The sequence below is a fragment of the Marmota monax genome, unplaced genomic scaffold, assembly GCF_021218885.2.
Source record: "Marmota monax isolate L192 unplaced genomic scaffold, Marmota_monax_Labrador192_F-V1.1 WCK01_AAM20220418_F8-fsc00149, whole genome shotgun sequence".
Taxonomy (NCBI): domain Eukaryota; kingdom Metazoa; phylum Chordata; class Mammalia; order Rodentia; family Sciuridae; genus Marmota; species Marmota monax.
The window spans coordinates 3,968,671-3,986,788 of record NW_026693170.1 but is presented as its reverse complement, the minus strand read 5'-3'; the positions used below and the strand labels follow the sequence as shown (position 1 = coordinate 3,986,788).

At 51.8% G+C, this 18,118-nt stretch overlaps 1 protein-coding gene across 1 annotated transcript; it reads left to right on the top strand.

The window, feature by feature from the left end:
- Positions 1–108: 108 nt before the first annotated feature.
- On the top strand, positions 109–17,893 carry Bckdha (branched chain keto acid dehydrogenase E1 subunit alpha). Its single transcript, XM_046455671.1, has 9 exons — positions 109–251; positions 7,534–7,719; positions 7,821–7,907; positions 10,878–10,986; positions 14,620–14,781; positions 15,930–16,136; positions 16,335–16,476; positions 16,688–16,859; positions 17,329–17,893. The coding sequence occupies exons 1-9, from the start codon at positions 144–146 to the stop codon at positions 17,497–17,499; spliced, it is 1,344 nt and encodes a 447-aa protein (XP_046311627.1). The 5' UTR covers positions 109–143; the 3' UTR covers positions 17,500–17,893.
- The last annotated feature ends 225 nt before the right edge of the window (positions 17,894–18,118 follow it).

The following is an 18,118-nucleotide window of genomic DNA, read 5'->3' as shown; positions in this document are numbered from 1 at the left end:
CATATATGTGTCCTGGATGCTGTTTATCGGAAGCAGGTGTTCTTTTTCTCAGGGTTATGCTGGCATTTGAATCAGGCTTATGGTGGGGCAGCCCGGAGTCTGGCCTAGGAGAGGGGCGGATCAACAAGGGCTTGTTAGCCAAGATGGCGGTAGCGATCTCAGTGGCTAGGGTCTGGGGGCCTAGACGAGGCCTGGGCCAGGCTACCCTCCTGTTGCTGCGGCAGCCTATGGCTCGGGGATTGGCTAGATTTGTGAGTACCGAGGCCCCAGGCGGTTTTTTCTAAGGGGTATATGGGGGCGTAAAGCCTATGTTTAGAGTGTGGGTTCTCTGCAGGGTGTGAAGGAGGGCAGTCACCAGTCACGGAGGGAAAAGCAGTGGGAGAATTGGAGAGGACACTTAAAGGAAGAGCTTCCATCTCCTTAGGAAAGGAAAAGCGGGGCAGCTCCTGTGTGGACCCTGAGGGCCGGTGACACCTTGGAGATTGAGATGGGGGTTCCTCCTCTTTCCCTGTCACTGGGGTGGCGCCTTCAAGGGTCGCAGGAGAACTTTCCCCTCACAAGTCGGAGAATGAAACTGACTAAGTAAGGCGGAGAACTCCTTCTGAGTAAAAAGTCCTGTTGAAACAGAGAGAAAGAAGAGCTCAGATCCCTGTCACAAGCTTTTACAGGGCTTTGCATTTCTTTGCTCTTTCTCCCCAGTTCTAATTTGAAAGCCGATTACGGAGAAACTCGTTTGATTCCTGTGTCCTCTGATGGAAAGTTAAGATATGTTGTGGATATTGTGCACAGGAGATGATCAGTATATGTTTGTTGAATTGATGAAGGGAGAAAAGCGGGAGAGAGGTTCAGACAGGGCCCTTTGCCCACGTTTCTCGAAAACACTTGAGAAAGCCTTGTTAATTATCAAAAGGGTCTGAATTGCTTTTGGTACATGCTGCTAAGGGGAAGATCACACTGCAAAAAGATGTAGTTGAGTCCTGGGGCTAGAGCTTGCCTAGTATGTGCAAAGCCCTAGGTTTGATTCCCAACCATCACAAAAGTAACAACAATAAAAAGTAGTCGGAGGGCTGGAATTGTGGCTCAGTGGTAGAGCGCTTGCCTAGCACGTGCGAGGCCCTGGGTTCGATCTTCAGCACCACATAAAAATAAATAAATAAAATAAAGATATTGTGTCCAACTACAACTAAAAAATAAATATTAAAAAAGAAGTAGTTGGAAGCCTGTATTTAGAGGGGGGAAAAGCAGTGAACTGCAAGATTTATGAGCTAAAATTCCAGATGAGACAGGAATGGTTATGTGGGTAGATTCTGACGCTACATCACGTGGGTTTGCATCTCGCCTTGTCGCTTTCCAGTTGTGTGACCCTGGACGCGGGCCTGAACCTGACACCTCTCTTGATGTAATTTTCCTTACTGTAGAATGTTAACAGTGATCACCTCCCAGGGTTGTTGTGAGATACATAAAGAGCTAAGAATTGGCCCCTACACATCATAAGGGCAGTAGGTATTTTGGCCACTGTTGTTAGTAAGGGTGGAGGGAAGGGACAGAAATTGACCTTGGAGATTGAGAGAGCAAAGAAGGTGACTCTGTGGGAGTGCAGGCTGGATTGGTGATGCTCTGGAAGGAATCTTTCAAGATCTTCTGAGATTGTTCCTGGCAGTCTTGTCCCCAATTCATAAGGCAGGGAAGATGAAATCTGTAGGAAGGAGCTCTTGGTAGGAGGAGAAACAGGGTAAGAGAGTAGGTCAGGAATGAGGCAGGAGTCCCCAGGAAGGAGGTCATTTGATGCAGGTAAATGCTGAAGGGTGACAGGAGTAGGTGGGGGAATGGGGGTAGGACAGTCTCCTGTTAATGGCTGTTCTCTGTGGCTTTTTTTTTTCTTCTTTTTTTTTTTTAAAAGAAATCAGATCCTCCACAGCTGATGGCAGTCCCAGGAACCCATTGGTTGAGCAAGTGGGGCGGGAGGCGAACAGGAGGGCAAACTAGGGAAAGGTCATTTGTGACTGATTAAATCTGTTCTCCTCCTGGCTTAGTCTTCTGTTGCCTTTCCTTTTCTCCTTTGTTTATTTTGGAGAGGGTGGTGAGAAGGAAGTTTCTACTTTTCATTGATTTATCTACTTTAAATTTTATTTTATTTTTGGTGCTGGTGATTGAACTCAGGGTCTTGTGCATGTAGGGCAAGCACTCTACCAAAGGAGCTATATCCCCAGCCCTAAATTTTATGTTTTCTTAGAGTCACTTGCCCTTCCCCCACCTGTTTTTTTTTTATTTTTTTTTTATTTTTTAATATTTATTTTTTTAGTTTTCGGCGGACACAACATCTTTGTTTGTATGTGGTGCTGAGGATCGAACCCGGGCCACACACATGCCAGGCGAGCGCGCTACCGCTTGAGCCATATCCCCAGCCCTACCCCCCCCCACCTGTTTTTATCCCACTTGTTCTGAGATTAAGAATCCCTATTTTTTTGAGTGAAGGGAAGGGACAGTAGTAAAGATTGCAGACCAGGGCTGTCCAATAAAACTTTCTTTGATAGTGGAAATGTTTTCTATTTATGCTATCCAGTACAGTAGTCACTAGCCACATGTGACTACTGAACACTTTAAATGTGGCTAACAAAGCTAGGTGTAGTGGCACATATCTATAATTCCAGCTACTAAAGCCAGCTTTAGCAATTCAGTGAGACCCCGACTCAAAAAAAAATTAATAAAGGGCTGGGGATGTGGCTCAGTGGTAAAGTGCCCCTGGGTTTGGGCCGCAGTACTGCAAAAATTAAATAAAAAAATAAATGTGGCTAGCAGATTGAGGAACTGAAGTTTACTCAATTCTAATGAGTTTAAATGGCTGGTGGCTGCCATATTGGAAGGTGGAAAGTACAGCTTTAACCAGGTGGAGGTGAAGAGTGTCTTGGGAGGAGGTTGGGAGGTTTTACTGTAATAGATGGATTAAAGTAGATTATGAGGGCAGGAGGTTTCGGGGAGGGATGGGGCTGCCTTTCTTTGTCCCCTGCCTTCTTGCCTCTCCTCTCATCACCCCTTTCCTGAGCACCCTGCTGCCCTTGAGTGCTTGTCTGATTTCCTTCCCTCTGCTGCTATTATAGCAGATGTTTTTAGTGGTTAGAGAGAAAAGGAAGAAAACTCAGACTGACAGGTAGTCATAAGTCAGTTTTGCAACACCACCCCAGGGCTGGGCCTGTTGGGGCCATTTCACCTCTGAGCCTCATTTGGGAATGAGTAGAGTCCCTACCCTGCTGGAAGTCGGGGAACAATTGGAGCGCAGTCTATGCTCATTACCAGTAAAGTTTCTCCAGCCCAGCTGTTCTGGGATAGCTTGTCAGGGGCTCCAGTGCCCTATGCAATAGCTCCGTGTAGTAGGTACCCATGACCTCTGTTGGAGGGGGACTCACCCAGGTCCTGTAGGAATTCAGTGAGCACAGGCACTTAGATTAAGTGCTTCGTGTGGCGCCTGTGCGCATGGCTAGCTCTGGCTGTCCTGGTCTCCAGGGTGCCAGACTTGGGGCCTTTGTCGTTCCCCAGTACTGAAGCATTCCACTCCCCTTGCCTTTGTCCCAGCCCTGCCGTGTCCAGCAGCCTGGCTCAATTCCCGTCCTCCAGGAAGTAATGCTGCTGCTCCCTCTGGTCATAGCTGGTGAGAGTTCCTCCTATGACGCAGGCAGTGGCTTTACCCTACCTTCCACAGCCTGTGAGGCAGATATTGTTCTGTCCATGGAGAGGCACACAGGTTCAGGGAGAGAAGTTCCTGCTCAGCGTCATGTGGCTGGAAAGCCACAGAACCAGGATTTGGAGTCAGGCAGTTTAGTCTTCCTTGTCCTGTGGCTCACCATCATACCATCTTTCCCCTCGTGTTTGTCATCCATCCCTCCCTGTCTCCAGCGTTCCCTTCAGGTCCACCTTGGGGCCATTGTTCAGTATCTGCCTCTTTGACCAAAATGGTCAGCTGGTACACCTGCTAGCTACTGTGTTTGTCAAGCACTTGTGCTCCAGGCACTGGGCTGGGTCATGTACACATCAACTCATTTCAACCTCACGGTAGCCCAGGAGGATGTGTACAGGAGAAACAGGCTCCTGAGGCCTGCTTGATGCTGTGCCTTTGACTATGGTGCCTGAGGGAATGACCCCACAGCGGCCTTCCCAAACTTGTTGGGCAAGACCAGGCCATTCAGCACAGGTGGCCAGGGCTCCCCTGTAGTTCTAAGACTTTTGGTAAATATGTGTAGCCTCTGCCATCATAAGCCACTGGCCACTGGGCCAGCTGCCCAAACTGAAGGAAAACAATGGGTGGGGTCATATCCTTTAGTAGGCATTTTAAAAATTTTCTTTCTTTTTTAGTTGTAAATGGACACAATACCTTTATTCTATTTATTTTTATCTGGCGCTGAGGATCGAACCCAATGCCTCACACGTGCTAGGCAAGTGCTCTACCATTGAGCTACAACCCCAGTCCTAGTAGGCATTTTTTAAAAATATATGGTTTTTAGTTGTTGATGGACCTTTCTTTAATTTATTTTTATTTATACGTGGTGCCGAGAATTGAACCCAGTGCCTTAGACTTGCTAGGCAAATGCTCTGCCACTGAGTTATAACCCCAGCCCCCTTTTAGTAGGCATTTTGCACCCCATCCATAATAAGTGATTCCTCAGGCTTCAGCCATGAGCTGAGCCCCTTGCAGAGCTCACTGAATCCTACAAGGAACCATGGGGTGTGGATGGCCATCATTTCCACAGGCCCTAAAGGAGCCTGGAATTCATGGTGGGAACTCAGCTCTGGGATCAGGGGCTCACCAGGATGCCCTACAGAAGCTTTCCAGACTCTAGGCCATGGTCCTGCTCTGACACCCTGGCTCTTCTCAGCCCTCAGCCCCTTCCCTTCTGACCCCTGCCAGCCCCTAGTGAGACCCTGTCTCAAAAGTAATAAAACATTCCTCCCCAACATCAGCCCTGAGGCCCGTTCTGCAGTGCGTCCTTCACTTCCCCTGTGCTTCAGTTTCTCCCTTGGCAATGTGTGTTGGAGTCACCGCCTGGTATTACAATTTAATTTCAGGTACAGCCAGTCCTCCTCCTCACGCTACTTTGCCCATCTTTTTCCCAAGGTGCCCATCATTTCCCTTTTTCCTCCTTTTTTTTTTTTTTTGTAGGGGTCGTCATTATTTGGTGCTGGGTTGGAACCCAGGGCCTTGCGTGTGCTGGGCAAGCGCTCTGCCACTGAACCGTATACCCACAGCCCCTGCTTTCCTACTTTTTAACCTTCCCAGGCTTTGTTTTTTTCTCTAATACCATTTCTCTTTCTTTCTTTTCTCCCTTTTTTGTGGTGGTGATTGTGGTGGTGATGCTGGGGATCAAAATTTTTTAAACACACAGTACCCCTCCATCCCAGGCCTGCGCTGACCCCTTGTGTGCATGGACTAGGAACTTTACACATAGCTCTCTGCAGGCTTTTCACAGGGAATTCAAAGAGATGAAGTGTTCGCAGAGAGCCACGCAGTAAGCTCAGAAATTGGAATCCAGGTCAGTCTGACTCCAGAGCCACTAACTTAACTGCTCATTCATCCGTTCGTTTGGTAATTATCCATCAAAAGCCTGTTACGTGAGCCAACCTGGACGCCACCCCTGCCTTCCTGGAACTTGCATGTGTGAGAGACAGACACAAAACAGAGGAATCTTCCAGGTCCACGTAAAGGCCTAGCCGTGCCCAGTGCTTGGAAGGGGAGCAGGTGCTGCCTTGTCAGAGGGGAAGGCATGTCTGCCCGTGTGTCAGGCCCCAACCTGCCCTGCTGCCAGGAGTGTCATTTCCTCACCGCCACCAATGCAGATAATTGCACATACATTGCATGCTACCCCCAGGAAACTTGGTGGCTTGTTCGCTGCAGTTAAAGGAAGGGAGGGGGACACGTGAGCCCCCACACGTGAGATGCAGCTCATGGTGAGCTGGTCCTCCTCTAGCTCCCCCTGAAAGTGAAGCCACAATTGCTGACCTGGGAGGAATCCAGGCAGCGGTGGAAAGGAAAGACGCAGATGTGGAAACTGAGCTGGCATTGGGGTTTAGAGCTTGGGTTTTGAGGTCTGGATCTCAGGCCCCAGGTTAGAAGCCCAGTCTTAATGTAAATTCTGATTTTTTTTGCCCATTGCAGACTGGTTACCTCCCCAAGCCTCTCCTCCCAGGCAATGAGGAACAAGCCCACCTCACAGGTGCCCTGAGGACTTGCTGAGGTGGTGCAGGCAGAGCGCTAATTGGTCTACCTCCTGCGGGGCTCTCAGGCTTTCCCAACGCTGCCTCTTCTGGTCTGAGGAGTGTGACCTCCCCACAGGGCTCCTTGCCACTTTCCAGTTTCCGGGAAGAACACCTCATGCTGTGCTCTTTGTCTTTTGCATATTCTGTCCCCATTGCCCAGGATGCGCCCTCCCTGACTCCTAGTTGTCCTGCAGGCTCAGCTCCAGCATCACTCCCTCAGAGAGGCCTTGCCGTTTCCACTGTGCCATGAGAAAGTACCACTGGGTAATAGGGCTCCCCTCGGCTTTACTTGTCCAGCATCTGTCTTCCTGCTAGTAGGTAGCAAGGACAGATATTTAGGGTTCCCAGAACCCTGCACAGGGCTGGGAACAAAGCAGGTGCTCAAATATTTATTGAATCAATCAGTCTGAGCTTGCAGGGGAAGCCAGGCCTGGCTTCAAGAAGGTAGCAAAATGTGTGGCACAGTTGGCCAGGTGATGGGAGAGGAGGCTACTTCGTCAGGGTGAGCAGCAGTGTGATAGAAACCATCATAGTCGGCATTTTTCTTGAACATTTACTATTTTGTAGATAGTCCACTGAAATATACATGATCTTCTTTAAACTTTGCAGCACTCCATGAGGTGTTTTCCATTTTATAGAGGGGAAAGGAGACACATGAAGAGGGGAAGTCCCTGTCCCTTGTCAGCTAGAAGGACATTCGAATCCCGATAATCTGACTCTTAAAAACTCAACAACTTAAGCTCTATTCTGGGTTGTCCTCCCTGGTATGTGGCGTTGGGGTCAGTAATGGGTCTGTCAGGGTGTCTGAACATGCCTGTGGTAGGAGTGGGGGACAGAGGGAGACTTGTGGCCAAACTGGGGAGATCTCAAAAGCCAGGATGAAGACTTTGAGCCTGTGATAATGAGAATGGCAACAGCTGCCAGTTCCTGAGCAGCCTGCCATTCAGACTACGTGATTTCATTCTTACAATAGCTCTGTCGAGTGGATGTTCCTGTTTTGTTCTAGTGCTGGAGAATAAACCCAAGGCCTTACACACGTGAAGCACACACTTTGCTGCTGGTGGATGTCATTTTCATCCTGATTTTTCAGATGAGAATCCTCTATGGTATTGTAGTAATTTGGCCAAGGTGTCACAGCAATAGAGTAGAGCAGGGTTCACACCCTGTGCGCCAGACCCCATGGGGCTGTGCAGCTTACCCATCATGCTGTCTTGTGGCTGCTGGTGTTGAGCCAGCCGGAACCTCAGTGCGGCTCTTGACTCAGTACCCCTTCCGCCTTCTCCCCAGCACCCTCTCAGGCAGCAGCAGCAGCAGCAGTTCTCCTCCCTGGACGACAAGCCCCAGTTCCCAGGGGCCTCAGCAGAGTTTGTAGACAAGCTCGAGTTCATCCAGCCGAATGTCATCTCCGGGATCCCCATCTACCGTGTCATGGACCGCCAGGGCCAGATCATCAACCCCAGCGAGGACCCCAATGTGAGGCTGCTCCCTTCCGCCCCTCCCCGCCATGTCCAAGTCCCTTGTTTGTTTCTTCTCTGGTCTCATATGCCCCTATCTGTCTGTGTCTCTGTTCACAGTTGCCCCAGGAAAAGGTGCTGAAGTTCTACAGGAGCATGACACTGCTCAACACCATGGATCGGATCCTCTATGAGTCCCAGCGACAGGTGCGTGGGGACAGGCCTGGGGTGGGATTATCCTGTACTTGTGCTTTGGACCAAAGGACAACTCCCAAGGAGAAGAGAGGAATGGAGATGTTTTTAGAGTTCTTGGGATTCTCTCAGGGCTCTTGAGGAAGTATGGGAGGGGTCTAGCCCAAGGACAGAGAGATGGATGTAGTCATTAAAAACTCCTGTGTGTGTGTGTGTGTGCCTGCCTGGGCTCATTGTTCTGGGAGAGGCCAGAGAGGAGAAGGCCCAATGGCCCTTCCTTGGGAGAGCTCATAGACCTGAGAAGCAGGGTGGACCCTCTGTGCTTCCCGCAGTGTCCAGGGGCCACTCAAGGCCTATATCCAATGTGTCAGTCTTTTGAAGACTTAGTGTCAGAGGACTGACCCAGTCAAGCCAATGTGCACCAACAGGGAATTTATTGATTCAGCCTCATGTCCCCAGGGCCCTATTTGCAGGCTTAGCTGGATCCAAGGGCTCAGAAGTTCTCAGACATCTTTCTCTCTTTTTCTTTTGCCTTGGCCTTCTTCATTCTTGAGCATGGGTGGCATTTTATCAGGCATAGTGCTATGGCTAGTGGTCAGTACTGAGCAGCTCTAGGCTCACGGAGAGGTGGCAGAGGGAAAGGAATCAGTACAGGCTCTAGAGCAAGCCTGTAAGATCCAAGTCCTAATTCTGCCCCTTTCTAGCTCTGTGGCTTTGGGAAGGCTGCTTTATCTCTGAGTGCTACCTCAGCATTGCAAAAAATGTAAATAATTTTTTTTTAAAGGGGATAATGCTAGATGCTATCCCATAAGGCTGGGGTAGGAATTCTGTGAGACCCAGCATGTAAGGCCCTTGCCCATTGGCTGACACTGAGGCAGATTACCATAACTTTCACAATTGAACCTATGTATACTAGGATTATGTTTAGCTGTAAGTGACAGATTCCTCCTCACTCCAAAAAAAAAGCCTTAGCAAACAAAATCAAAAGCAGTAGCTTAATAGATAAAGTAGTTTGTCACTTGGATTAAAAAAAAAAATCAGTGTACAGGTGATTTGAGGTGGGTCTGATGTCACCATGATATCAGTGGATACCTGGCCTCCTTTCACTGCTCTGATCTAATGTCCAGAATGTTGGCTTCTCCCTTCTTCAAGGTCCACTCATGATCCAAAAAGGTGCCAGAGTTGCCTCTATTGTGTCTCACTTCAGGCAGCAAGTAGAAGGAAAGTGGAAGGTCAGATATGGCACATCTCAGCTGCCATCTCCCCACCCAAACCATTATAGAACTTTCTAGCAAGTCCCTCTCAGTAATATCTGCTTTTAGTTGCTACCTGCAGTGTCCCCTCTTTCTCTTTCTCTTGGAGGTTGAAACCAGGGGTACTTTACTACTGAGCTACATCCCTAGCCCTTTTTATTTTTTTAAATTTTGAGACAGGGTCTTGCTAAGTTTCTTTGGGTCTCACTAAGTTGCTGAGGCCGGCTTTGAACTTGTGATCCTCCTGCCTCAGCCTTCTGAGTCACTGGGATTACAGATGTGTGCCATTGTGCCTCTCTTAACAGAGGGAAGAGGGTTAGGCACCCAGTAACCTTAGCCACTAGCCTGAGTCCTGTGTCAGGCCCCTCTCCATACTGAACTGAACAGCTACCATCCTCCCACTCGGTTGGCACTGGCAGACTAGTTAACCTTTAATTGGCTCCCCACTTAGAAGAAAGCACTGTTTTGTTTCCCAACAGCACTTGAAACCAGGCCCAGGAAGCACATGGAGGTGGGCTTTGCTGAGCCCCAAGGGGGGCTTAGCAGGGGGTGGCCTTAGGGGGCCACCTCAAGCTCACTTCGTTCCACCTTCTTCAGTCCTGGGTGATCTCATCTCCGTCTTACACCGGGAGTTCCCTGTTTCTCCAGACTTCTTGGAACTCTAGATCTACTTGGCACTTTGCCTTGGATGTCCCACAGCGAACTCAGCCTGTCCAAACTTGACCTTGGCATTTTTCTCCCAGACCTGCTCTTCTTCTTCTCCCAGTCCATTTATCAGGGGTGGGTGCCACAAGTCACCCCTTGCCCAAACTGAAAACCTTTATCTCATCCCTTTCCCTGCCCTTCCCTTGCCAGCTCTTTCTCCTCTTAGCCGCTGTCTCTAGGTCTCACCTGAGGAATCATTCAGCTTCTCAGCAGCACCACTGGGTACCCAGTCCCTTCCTCTCTTTCTGTTTCATTGTTGGCGAGTTGGCCTTCATCCTGTGCTTGTTGCCTCACATTCACAGGATGGCTGCCACAGGTCCAGGCATCATGGCTCCAAGCTAGGCAGGAAGAAGAAGGGGGCGGGGCATGGGTGATGCCAGCAGTAGAGTCCTTTACCCAGAGAGCACAAGCAAACTTGAAGAGTCTGGCTACCAGGGGGCCGGGAACCTGAGCGTTCTGTTCCAGGGCCTAGGGCTGGAGGGTTCTAGAGAAGGGGGCTGGCTTGAGCACCCTCGGCACTGCTAGCTCAGCTTTTGAGGACTCCTCTGTCTGCCCCTCTCCCTGCCTGCTAGGTGAGGCCACTGCCCCCAGTCTCCCGCTCCCTCGTGGGCCCTGGGTCCTCCATGTGCCACACACAGTGGGGAGAATCTTGAACACCTGTGTGACCGCACTGCTCCCTGGGGCAGGTGCCACAGTCACTTTGTGGTCTGGGTGTCGCCTCCCTCACTGCTCTCCCCTGTGTCCCTTCTGGACTCATCGTGGCCTTTATCGTTCTTCTGCCTGGAGCTGCATCTCTTCACCCAGGCTGTCTCCCTGCATCCCTTCTTCGGGCTCTTGTCCCAGAGACCCCATCACCCTGGCTCTGACCATCCTGGCAGTTCCTCTGAAGGTGGGAGCCCCGCGTGGCCTGGCCTGGGGCCAACTTTGTGAAAGACTGGATGAGCGCCATCAGAAGTTGGTACGATTCTCATGGTGGTCATTGCCCAGTGTAACCTAGCCTGGGCCTTCGGGCCCCCTCCACTCTCAGGGCCGGATTTCCTTCTATATGACCAACTATGGCGAGGAGGGGACCCACGTGGGCAGTGCAGCCGCCCTGGACAGCACGGACCTGGTGTTTGGCCAGTACCGGGAGGCAGGTATGTCTGCCTGGGGCCCCTGTTGTGGTCCACAGTTTTGTTCTCCCAGGTGCTCTTCCAGGGGCAGCATAATGCCACGAAGGTCTAAGAAGACAGAGGAAGAGCTTTCCATGCTGTCAGGCCAGGGACAGGACTTTGGGGAGCACGCATCCCCTCCCTGAAGGCCGAGAAGCGTGGTGGTGAGACTCTGCTTCTCCCCACTCTTTACCAGTCATCTGAGCCACGGTTGTGCCACTTCTGGAGGAGAGTCAAGGGCTGCTGGAAGGATGCAGTAAGGTCGGCATGTGCTGTGGACCCCTTCCACCTGGTGTAGGGCTCTCTGGGCCTCTCCTAGGCTCTGCTGTCCTCCAGGGAGCTGGGACAGATGGGAAGATGGCAAACATGGTGATGACAGGGAGCTTGACAGATGCCAGCTGGGGAGCTGGGGAGGGCGAGTGAAAAGAAGGACCAGAGAACAAGCCTGAGGGAAATGGCTGAGCCCTGGCGAGTGCCCGGAGCGGGGCCTTAGCCCAGGGAGCAGCAAGAGGGCACTCTAGAGTGGTTGCTAGCGTAGGGGCCCCCACAGGGGTATCAGTGAGCATGTGCCAGGGGCAAATCTATACCTTCCTCTCAGGCAACCTCAGGCAAGTTACTTGACCATGCTGTGAGTCTTGTTTCCTTGTTTGTTTATTTATTTATTTATGTATTAGTTCTGGGGATTGAATCCAGAGGGACTTTACCACTGAGCCACATCCACAGTCCTTTTTATTTTTTATTTTGAGACAGGATCTTGCTAAGTTGCTTAGGGTCTTGCTAAGTTACTGAGGCTGGCTTCAAATTTGTGATCCTCCCACCTCAGCCTCCTGAATTGCTGAGATTACAGACATGTGCTGCTATACCCAGCTGTTTCCTGCTTTATAAGGGAATGGTAACCCCAAATGTTTGTTGAGAGGAGTCATGGGGCAGTTGGTGCAGAGCTATTAATACTGAGCCTAGAACAGGGTGAGCATTCAGAGTTGGTGGATAGTGTGACTGGGGCCTCTCTCTGGAACATCTCTCCAGCACGGAGGTGGAACCAGGTGAGCGTGGCCATCTACTTCCTTCAACTGGACATGAACTAAGGTGAGGCAAATGGCTTGTGATATTTGAGGTTCAGTGTCATTCACAAGGAAAATCAGGTTTCCCAGACACTGGGCAGCTACAGAACGGTTTATGCCAAGGCTGTGGTGCTGGGTGAGGAGGCAAGGCGACTCCCCTAATTCCCAGCTGACTTGCCTTAGTGAGGCCCATTGGCTTGGGTGAGTCCGCTGTCCACTGTGACATGGGAGGAAACATAGTCCTCTTAGAAAAAGCCAGCTTCATTGAGCTCTGGAAGGCAAAGGTGCTGTTTGTTTTAAATTTCCTACTACATGGGAATTGTCACAGAGTGCAGGCAGACTGTGGCCCCTCTGCATGAGGTAGGCATCCTGTTAACCTGTGAAAGCCAGGCGGGTCACCCACATCGGACAGGTTGTGGGTCTAGGCTGTGTGCCTTCTTGCAGCAGTCTGATCCCGTGACAGCCTTTGCATTTGCTGTGTGCCACCAGTGCCCTTCCAGGGCTGTATATAGAGCTCCTCCTGGGGCACAGCAGGGAGTGGCACTCAGTGAGGAGGACAGTGAAGAGGCAGCAAGGACCAAGGTAGAGCATCATCTCCCGGGGACCTGCAGTTTCCTGGGTGCTGGGCCTGAGATTATATATATATATATATATATTTTTTTTTTTTTTGCAGTGTTGGGGCTAGAACCCAGGGCCTCATGTATGCTAGGCAAGAGCTCTACCGCTGAGCTGCATCCAGCCCTGAGGCTGTAGTTCTAACACCTTCCTGCCTCCTGCCCAGTACTTCTTATGTAGAAGGGCCTGGGACCACATTTTAAGATGTCTGGTGGCAGCGCTTGGACCATTTCCCGTGCTCCACAAGACCTCCTTTTCTCCTCCAGCCTGAGAGTTTTCTCCCCTAGCGGTTGCTGTGCAGTACGGCCACATAGTGTGCAGATTAGTATTATGCCCATTCAAACCTCTATAACAGAAGATAACTAAGGAACTAGTACTAAAGGTGAACGTTGAAGTTGTGCTAGACTAAAGTTTCAAGAAGGGCACAATTTCAAAGCTGATTGTCCAAGCAGTCTGAGCTGTGTTCACCATTGCTGTCCCAGGGGGCATCCACGGAGCGGATAAACAGAGCTACTCCCTTGCTTTTCTCTGGCACAAAAATTTTTTAGTTGTTTGTGGACCTTTATTTTGTTTATTTATTTATTTATGTGCGATGCCAAGAATCGAGCCCAGTGCCTCACACATGGTAGGCAAGTGCTCTACCACTGAGCTACCGCCCCAGCCCCTCTGACACAGTCTTAATTTGAGTTTTGCCTTAGGCCCCCCTCTGTTCTGCCACTTGGTGGCGTGACATGGAGGCAGTTGTGGGAGCGCTCTGGGTCTGTTTCCTCTGTGAGTGAGAGGATGATCGTGCCTGCCGTGCGGGGATGCTGTAGTATTCACTTAGTGACTGTATAAAGACGCTCGGAACAGCCCTTGGCTCGTCGTATTATCTTCTTGTGTTTGCAGTTGTTATTCAAGGAGGACGTGCGTCCTTTGTGTACAGGGGGACTGCCATGTCATGTAATGTGACCCTATTGTCATCTGAAGAAAGGGTTTGGCAGTAAAGGAAGGGGTTTGGGAACCATGGTATCAGACAGCTGCGTCTGGGTGCTCACACCCTCAGGGCCAGCCATGGGACATCTGATCCACAGCACTGCTGAAGATAGGGGTATGAGGTTGTCCCCTTGTCAGGTAGAGCAGAGAGAGTCCTTGCTTGTTTTAGGATAGTCACAGATTCCTGCCGTCCTCTAACTTAGCAGGCAGGGCCCCTTTCACCAGAGTGGTTCTCTTTGATAGTGAGCTGGGCATCCACCAGGGGTTTGTTTGAAAAGAGGGTTTTACTTCCATAAATAGGATATTACCTCTCTAGAACAGAAGATATGAATGGGTGGCATGTACTTTAAGAATTGTATTCATGAAAGACACCTAAAAAATACCACAGTTTCTCATTGAAACAAACATCCTATAATACCAGTGATGTGGGAGGCTGAGGCAAAAGGATCAGAAGTTGGAGGCCAGCCTTAGCAACTTAGCAAGATGTTGTCTCAAAATAAAAAATAAAAAAGCTTAGTGGTAGAGCACCTCTGGGCTCAATCCCCATTACCAAATAAATAAGTAAATAAATAAAAGTCTCTTGGGTATAGCTTAATGGTAGAGTACTTCCCTAGTATGCACGAGGCCCTGAGTTCCATCCCTAACAAAAGAGAAGGGCTGTGGGAAGGAGAAAGAAAGAGCTAGTTAGCTGAGTTTCTGCCACCTTTTGAAAACCTGGATTGTCATCTGAACATTGGCCTCCCCCTTGACACACCTCTGCTTTCCCGTCTCCCATGAGTCATGTCTGCAGCTCCTGCCGGGTCCCTGTGAGTTCTGAATTTGCCTTTCCTGCTCTATTCTGGTTCCTTTTTTTACAGACAGGGATACAGAAGCCTGGGAAAGAAGAGGCCCCCACTGGGTCACCCACAGGGTTGGTGTGATTCCCCCAAACCACTCACCAGGCTAACAGCTGCCTTTTCTCCACCAGGTGTACTGATGTATCGCGACTATCCCCTGGAACTGTTCATGGCTCAGTGCTATGGCAACGTAAGTGACCCAGGGAAGGGGCGCCAGATGCCTGTCCACTATGGCTGCAATGAGCGCCACTTCGTCACCATCTCCTCTCCACTGGCCACCCAGATCCCTCAGGGTGAGGATGCATGCCCTGACGCTCATGTGTGCAGACCCATTCACACCCTCTGGGCCCTGTCCCTTTCCCAGCCCTCACGGGTGGGCTTGTGTGTGAGCTTTCCGATGGTGCTGCTCTCAGACCCTGGCCTGTGCTCTGGACTTTCAAGGTACTTTTCATCTGGGACCCTTTTGAGAAGGCCCCAGTAATGTCCTCACCCCATTCAGCAGCCTTGAGCCAGCATGACCACAGTCTAGGTTTCCCAGGCTTCCGCCCGCCCCGACCCACTGCTCCTGGGGGAGCACACAGGCCAGAGTGCCCCTGCATGTTCACCAGGGTCCAGGCTCTGTGCAGGTGCTTGGCTTCTGTTGTCACACTGCAGTGCCGTGGGGGTAAAGGTTATTATTTGCTATTACTCCTGTTATAAAGAGCAAGAAATTAAAGTCAAGGAGGGAAAGTCAAGTGACGTGCTAAAGGTCTCCTGACAGGTAGGGAGTAGAAGAGCAGCTGGAACCGTGGACCATGTGACCCCAGAGCCTAGGTTCTGTCTCTACTCCTTGTTGGCCTCAGTCCCCAATCAGACACACTCCCAGAGCTCACTGGGTACCCTAAATCCCCTTTATACAGGTGGATGGAGACAGCGAGGGGTGGGAGAGGACTGTGGATGTGCAGGGTGGGTGGGCCTTGTAATCTTTACCTTTTGCAGGGACTTTGACCCTGAGTGCTCTGGGAGCTGTGGGTTGGAGAGGATTCTGTCATGGGGTCACTTTGCCTGGCTCTCGTTTTAAGAGTCCTCTGGCTATCCCTTGGATAACAGACTGCGGGGCAGGGCACCAGTGAGGTGGCTGCTGGTTAACTCAGGCATGAGCAGCCAGAGGCTTGGCCCTGGGGTGAGAAGGGCTTGGATTCTTGTTATATTTTGAAGGGGGTAAATGTGGGGGATGACAGAGTATTGAGTCAGGGATGCCGAAGTTTCTGGACTGAGCAATTGGAAGGTGGTGTTTGATGGCAGAGAAGCCGAAGACTCAGGTGGGCAGGCTCTGGGGGGTTCCTCTCTGTGTCTAGTGACAGCTAGTCTGAGCCCAAGTTCTGGTGGGGCATGTGCGAGAGTGTTGTGTGTGTGTGTGTGTGTGTCTGCTCCTGCTCACCGCCCTCTCATTGCTCTGCAGCCGTGGGGGCAGCCTATGCAGCCAAGCGAGCCAATGCCAACAGGGTTGTCATTTGTTACTTCGGCGAGGGGGCAGCCAGTGAGGGGGATGCCCACGCTGGCTTCAACTTCGCCGCCACCCTCGAGTGTCCCATCATCTTCTTCTGCCGGAACAATGGCTATGCCATTTCCACGCCCACCTCCGAGCAGTACCGAGGGGATGGCATTGGTAAGGCCCACCGCCGCCTGCCTGCGGACAGAGCCCTGGAGGCGCGCGGCGCTGTTCCCCACCCTGTGCTCTGCCTCGCTCTCCTCCTCGCTCTGCCTTCATTTCCTCGCTCTGGACCTGGCTCCACCTCACTCCCTGCTCTTCCCTCGCGCTGCACATTTTCCTCATCTGAGCCCTGGGGCCTCCCTGTCCCTGCAGCGGCACGAGGCCCCGGGTACGGCATTATGTCAATCCGAGTGGACGGCAATGATGTGTTCGCTGTGTACAATGCCACCAAGGAGGCCCGGCGGCGGGCTGTGGCAGAGAACCAGCCCTTCCTCATTGAAGCCATGACCTACAGGTGCCTGCCTCTCCCGTCGCCACCCCCACAGTCCTGACAGCTACCATCTGTAGCAGTTCCCTCACTACTGCCCCTAGAATGTGGCTTCCACACCCGGGGGGCCATCCCCCTCCCTGCCTTTGCTCCCTTTCCACCCCTTACTCCCTAGTCCCCCCATCCCTCTGACCCCTACTCCAGGGGCCCCAAGTTGACCAGGGCCCCTCCTGGGCAGGATTGGGCACCACAGCACCAGTGATGACAGTTCGGCGTACCGCTCAGTGGATGAGGTCAACTACTGGGACAAGCAGGACCACCCCATCTCAAGGTTGAGGCTCTACCTGCTGAGCCGTGGCTGGTGGGACGAGGAGCAGGAGAAGGCCTGGCGGAAGCAGTCACGCAAAAAGGTGAGGGGGCCACTGTCACTTAGGCCGGGCGTGCTGGGGGGGCTGCTGTGCTGGTGGGTAAGCGCTCTGGGAGAATGGGGTGCTAGGATCTGGGGTTGTCAAGCTGAGAGACTCAGAGGGTAACCCATTGTGTCCCCAGGTGTGGCTTGTGGCATGAGGCTGTCACTTGGCCTCAGCCACATCTTGCAGTATGTCCTGGGCAAGCTGTCCTGCCACTTCCTCACCTCTGGAGAGGGTACTGGAGTGCCCCATTTAGAGGGTGGCCTGAGGATGCGGCAGCTTAGTCCCTGAGCAGTGGAGATCCGCTCAGAGACGGTCTGGCACAGTTAACTTCACCACCTTTGTCTTCATCCTCTCCATTGTCCAGATGGGAACATAGAGGTTCAGCAGCTAACCCCTGGCTCAGGGTCCACAGGGAGAGGCAGGGCCATGGGGAGGTGTATGCCTCCCACCCTCTGGTGTCCCCCAGGTGATGGAGGCCTTTGAGCAGGCCGAGCGCAAGCCGAAGCCCAGCCCCTACCTGCTCTTCTCGGACGTGTATCAGGAGATGCCCACCCAGCTCCGGAAGCAGCAGGAGTCCCTGGCCCGGCATCTCCAGACCTATGGGGAGCATTATCCCCTGGACCACTTTGACAAGTGAGATGCTCCCCAGCTACTCCGATAGGTACCACACTCTGAGCTGAGGAGGGAGGCCTGGCAGGACGCCCACCCCCACTGCTTCCCCAGCCAGCTCTAATAAATTACTGGTGGCTGGGTTGTGCCTCAGACTGTGGGGGTGGCTCCTACTCCCCATCCCTCCCCTCCAGGCAGCTCCACTTGGGGGGGGCCATGTTTGCAGCAGTTGCTGAGACTTGGTCAGCTCCTCTTCACCTGTTACGGCGCCTCCTCCCAGGGGCCAGCCAGCGTGCCTAGGAACCAGAAGCTCCTCCTCTGGTGGGTGGGGTGAGATGGCAGGGTGGCCTATGGAGTTTACTCAGTGACAGTTGGTCAGGGGAGTAAATAAACTCTGCGGCTCTGCCTGTGGCTCTTCAGCACTTCTGGTCTCTGTTACCTGGAGTTTGGGGGACAGGGGAGGGTCCAACATGACTAATCTGGGACACACCCGGCTTCTACACATTAGATACATAAGGACAAAGCTGTTGAGATATTTGCTTCCCCTGCAACTTCCACAGGCTGGAGGGTCAGGTTTGGCAGATGGATGGGGTGGTGGGAGGCCCTCCAGAGATGGTCCCCTGCTCTCCCATGGGATAGCTCAAGCC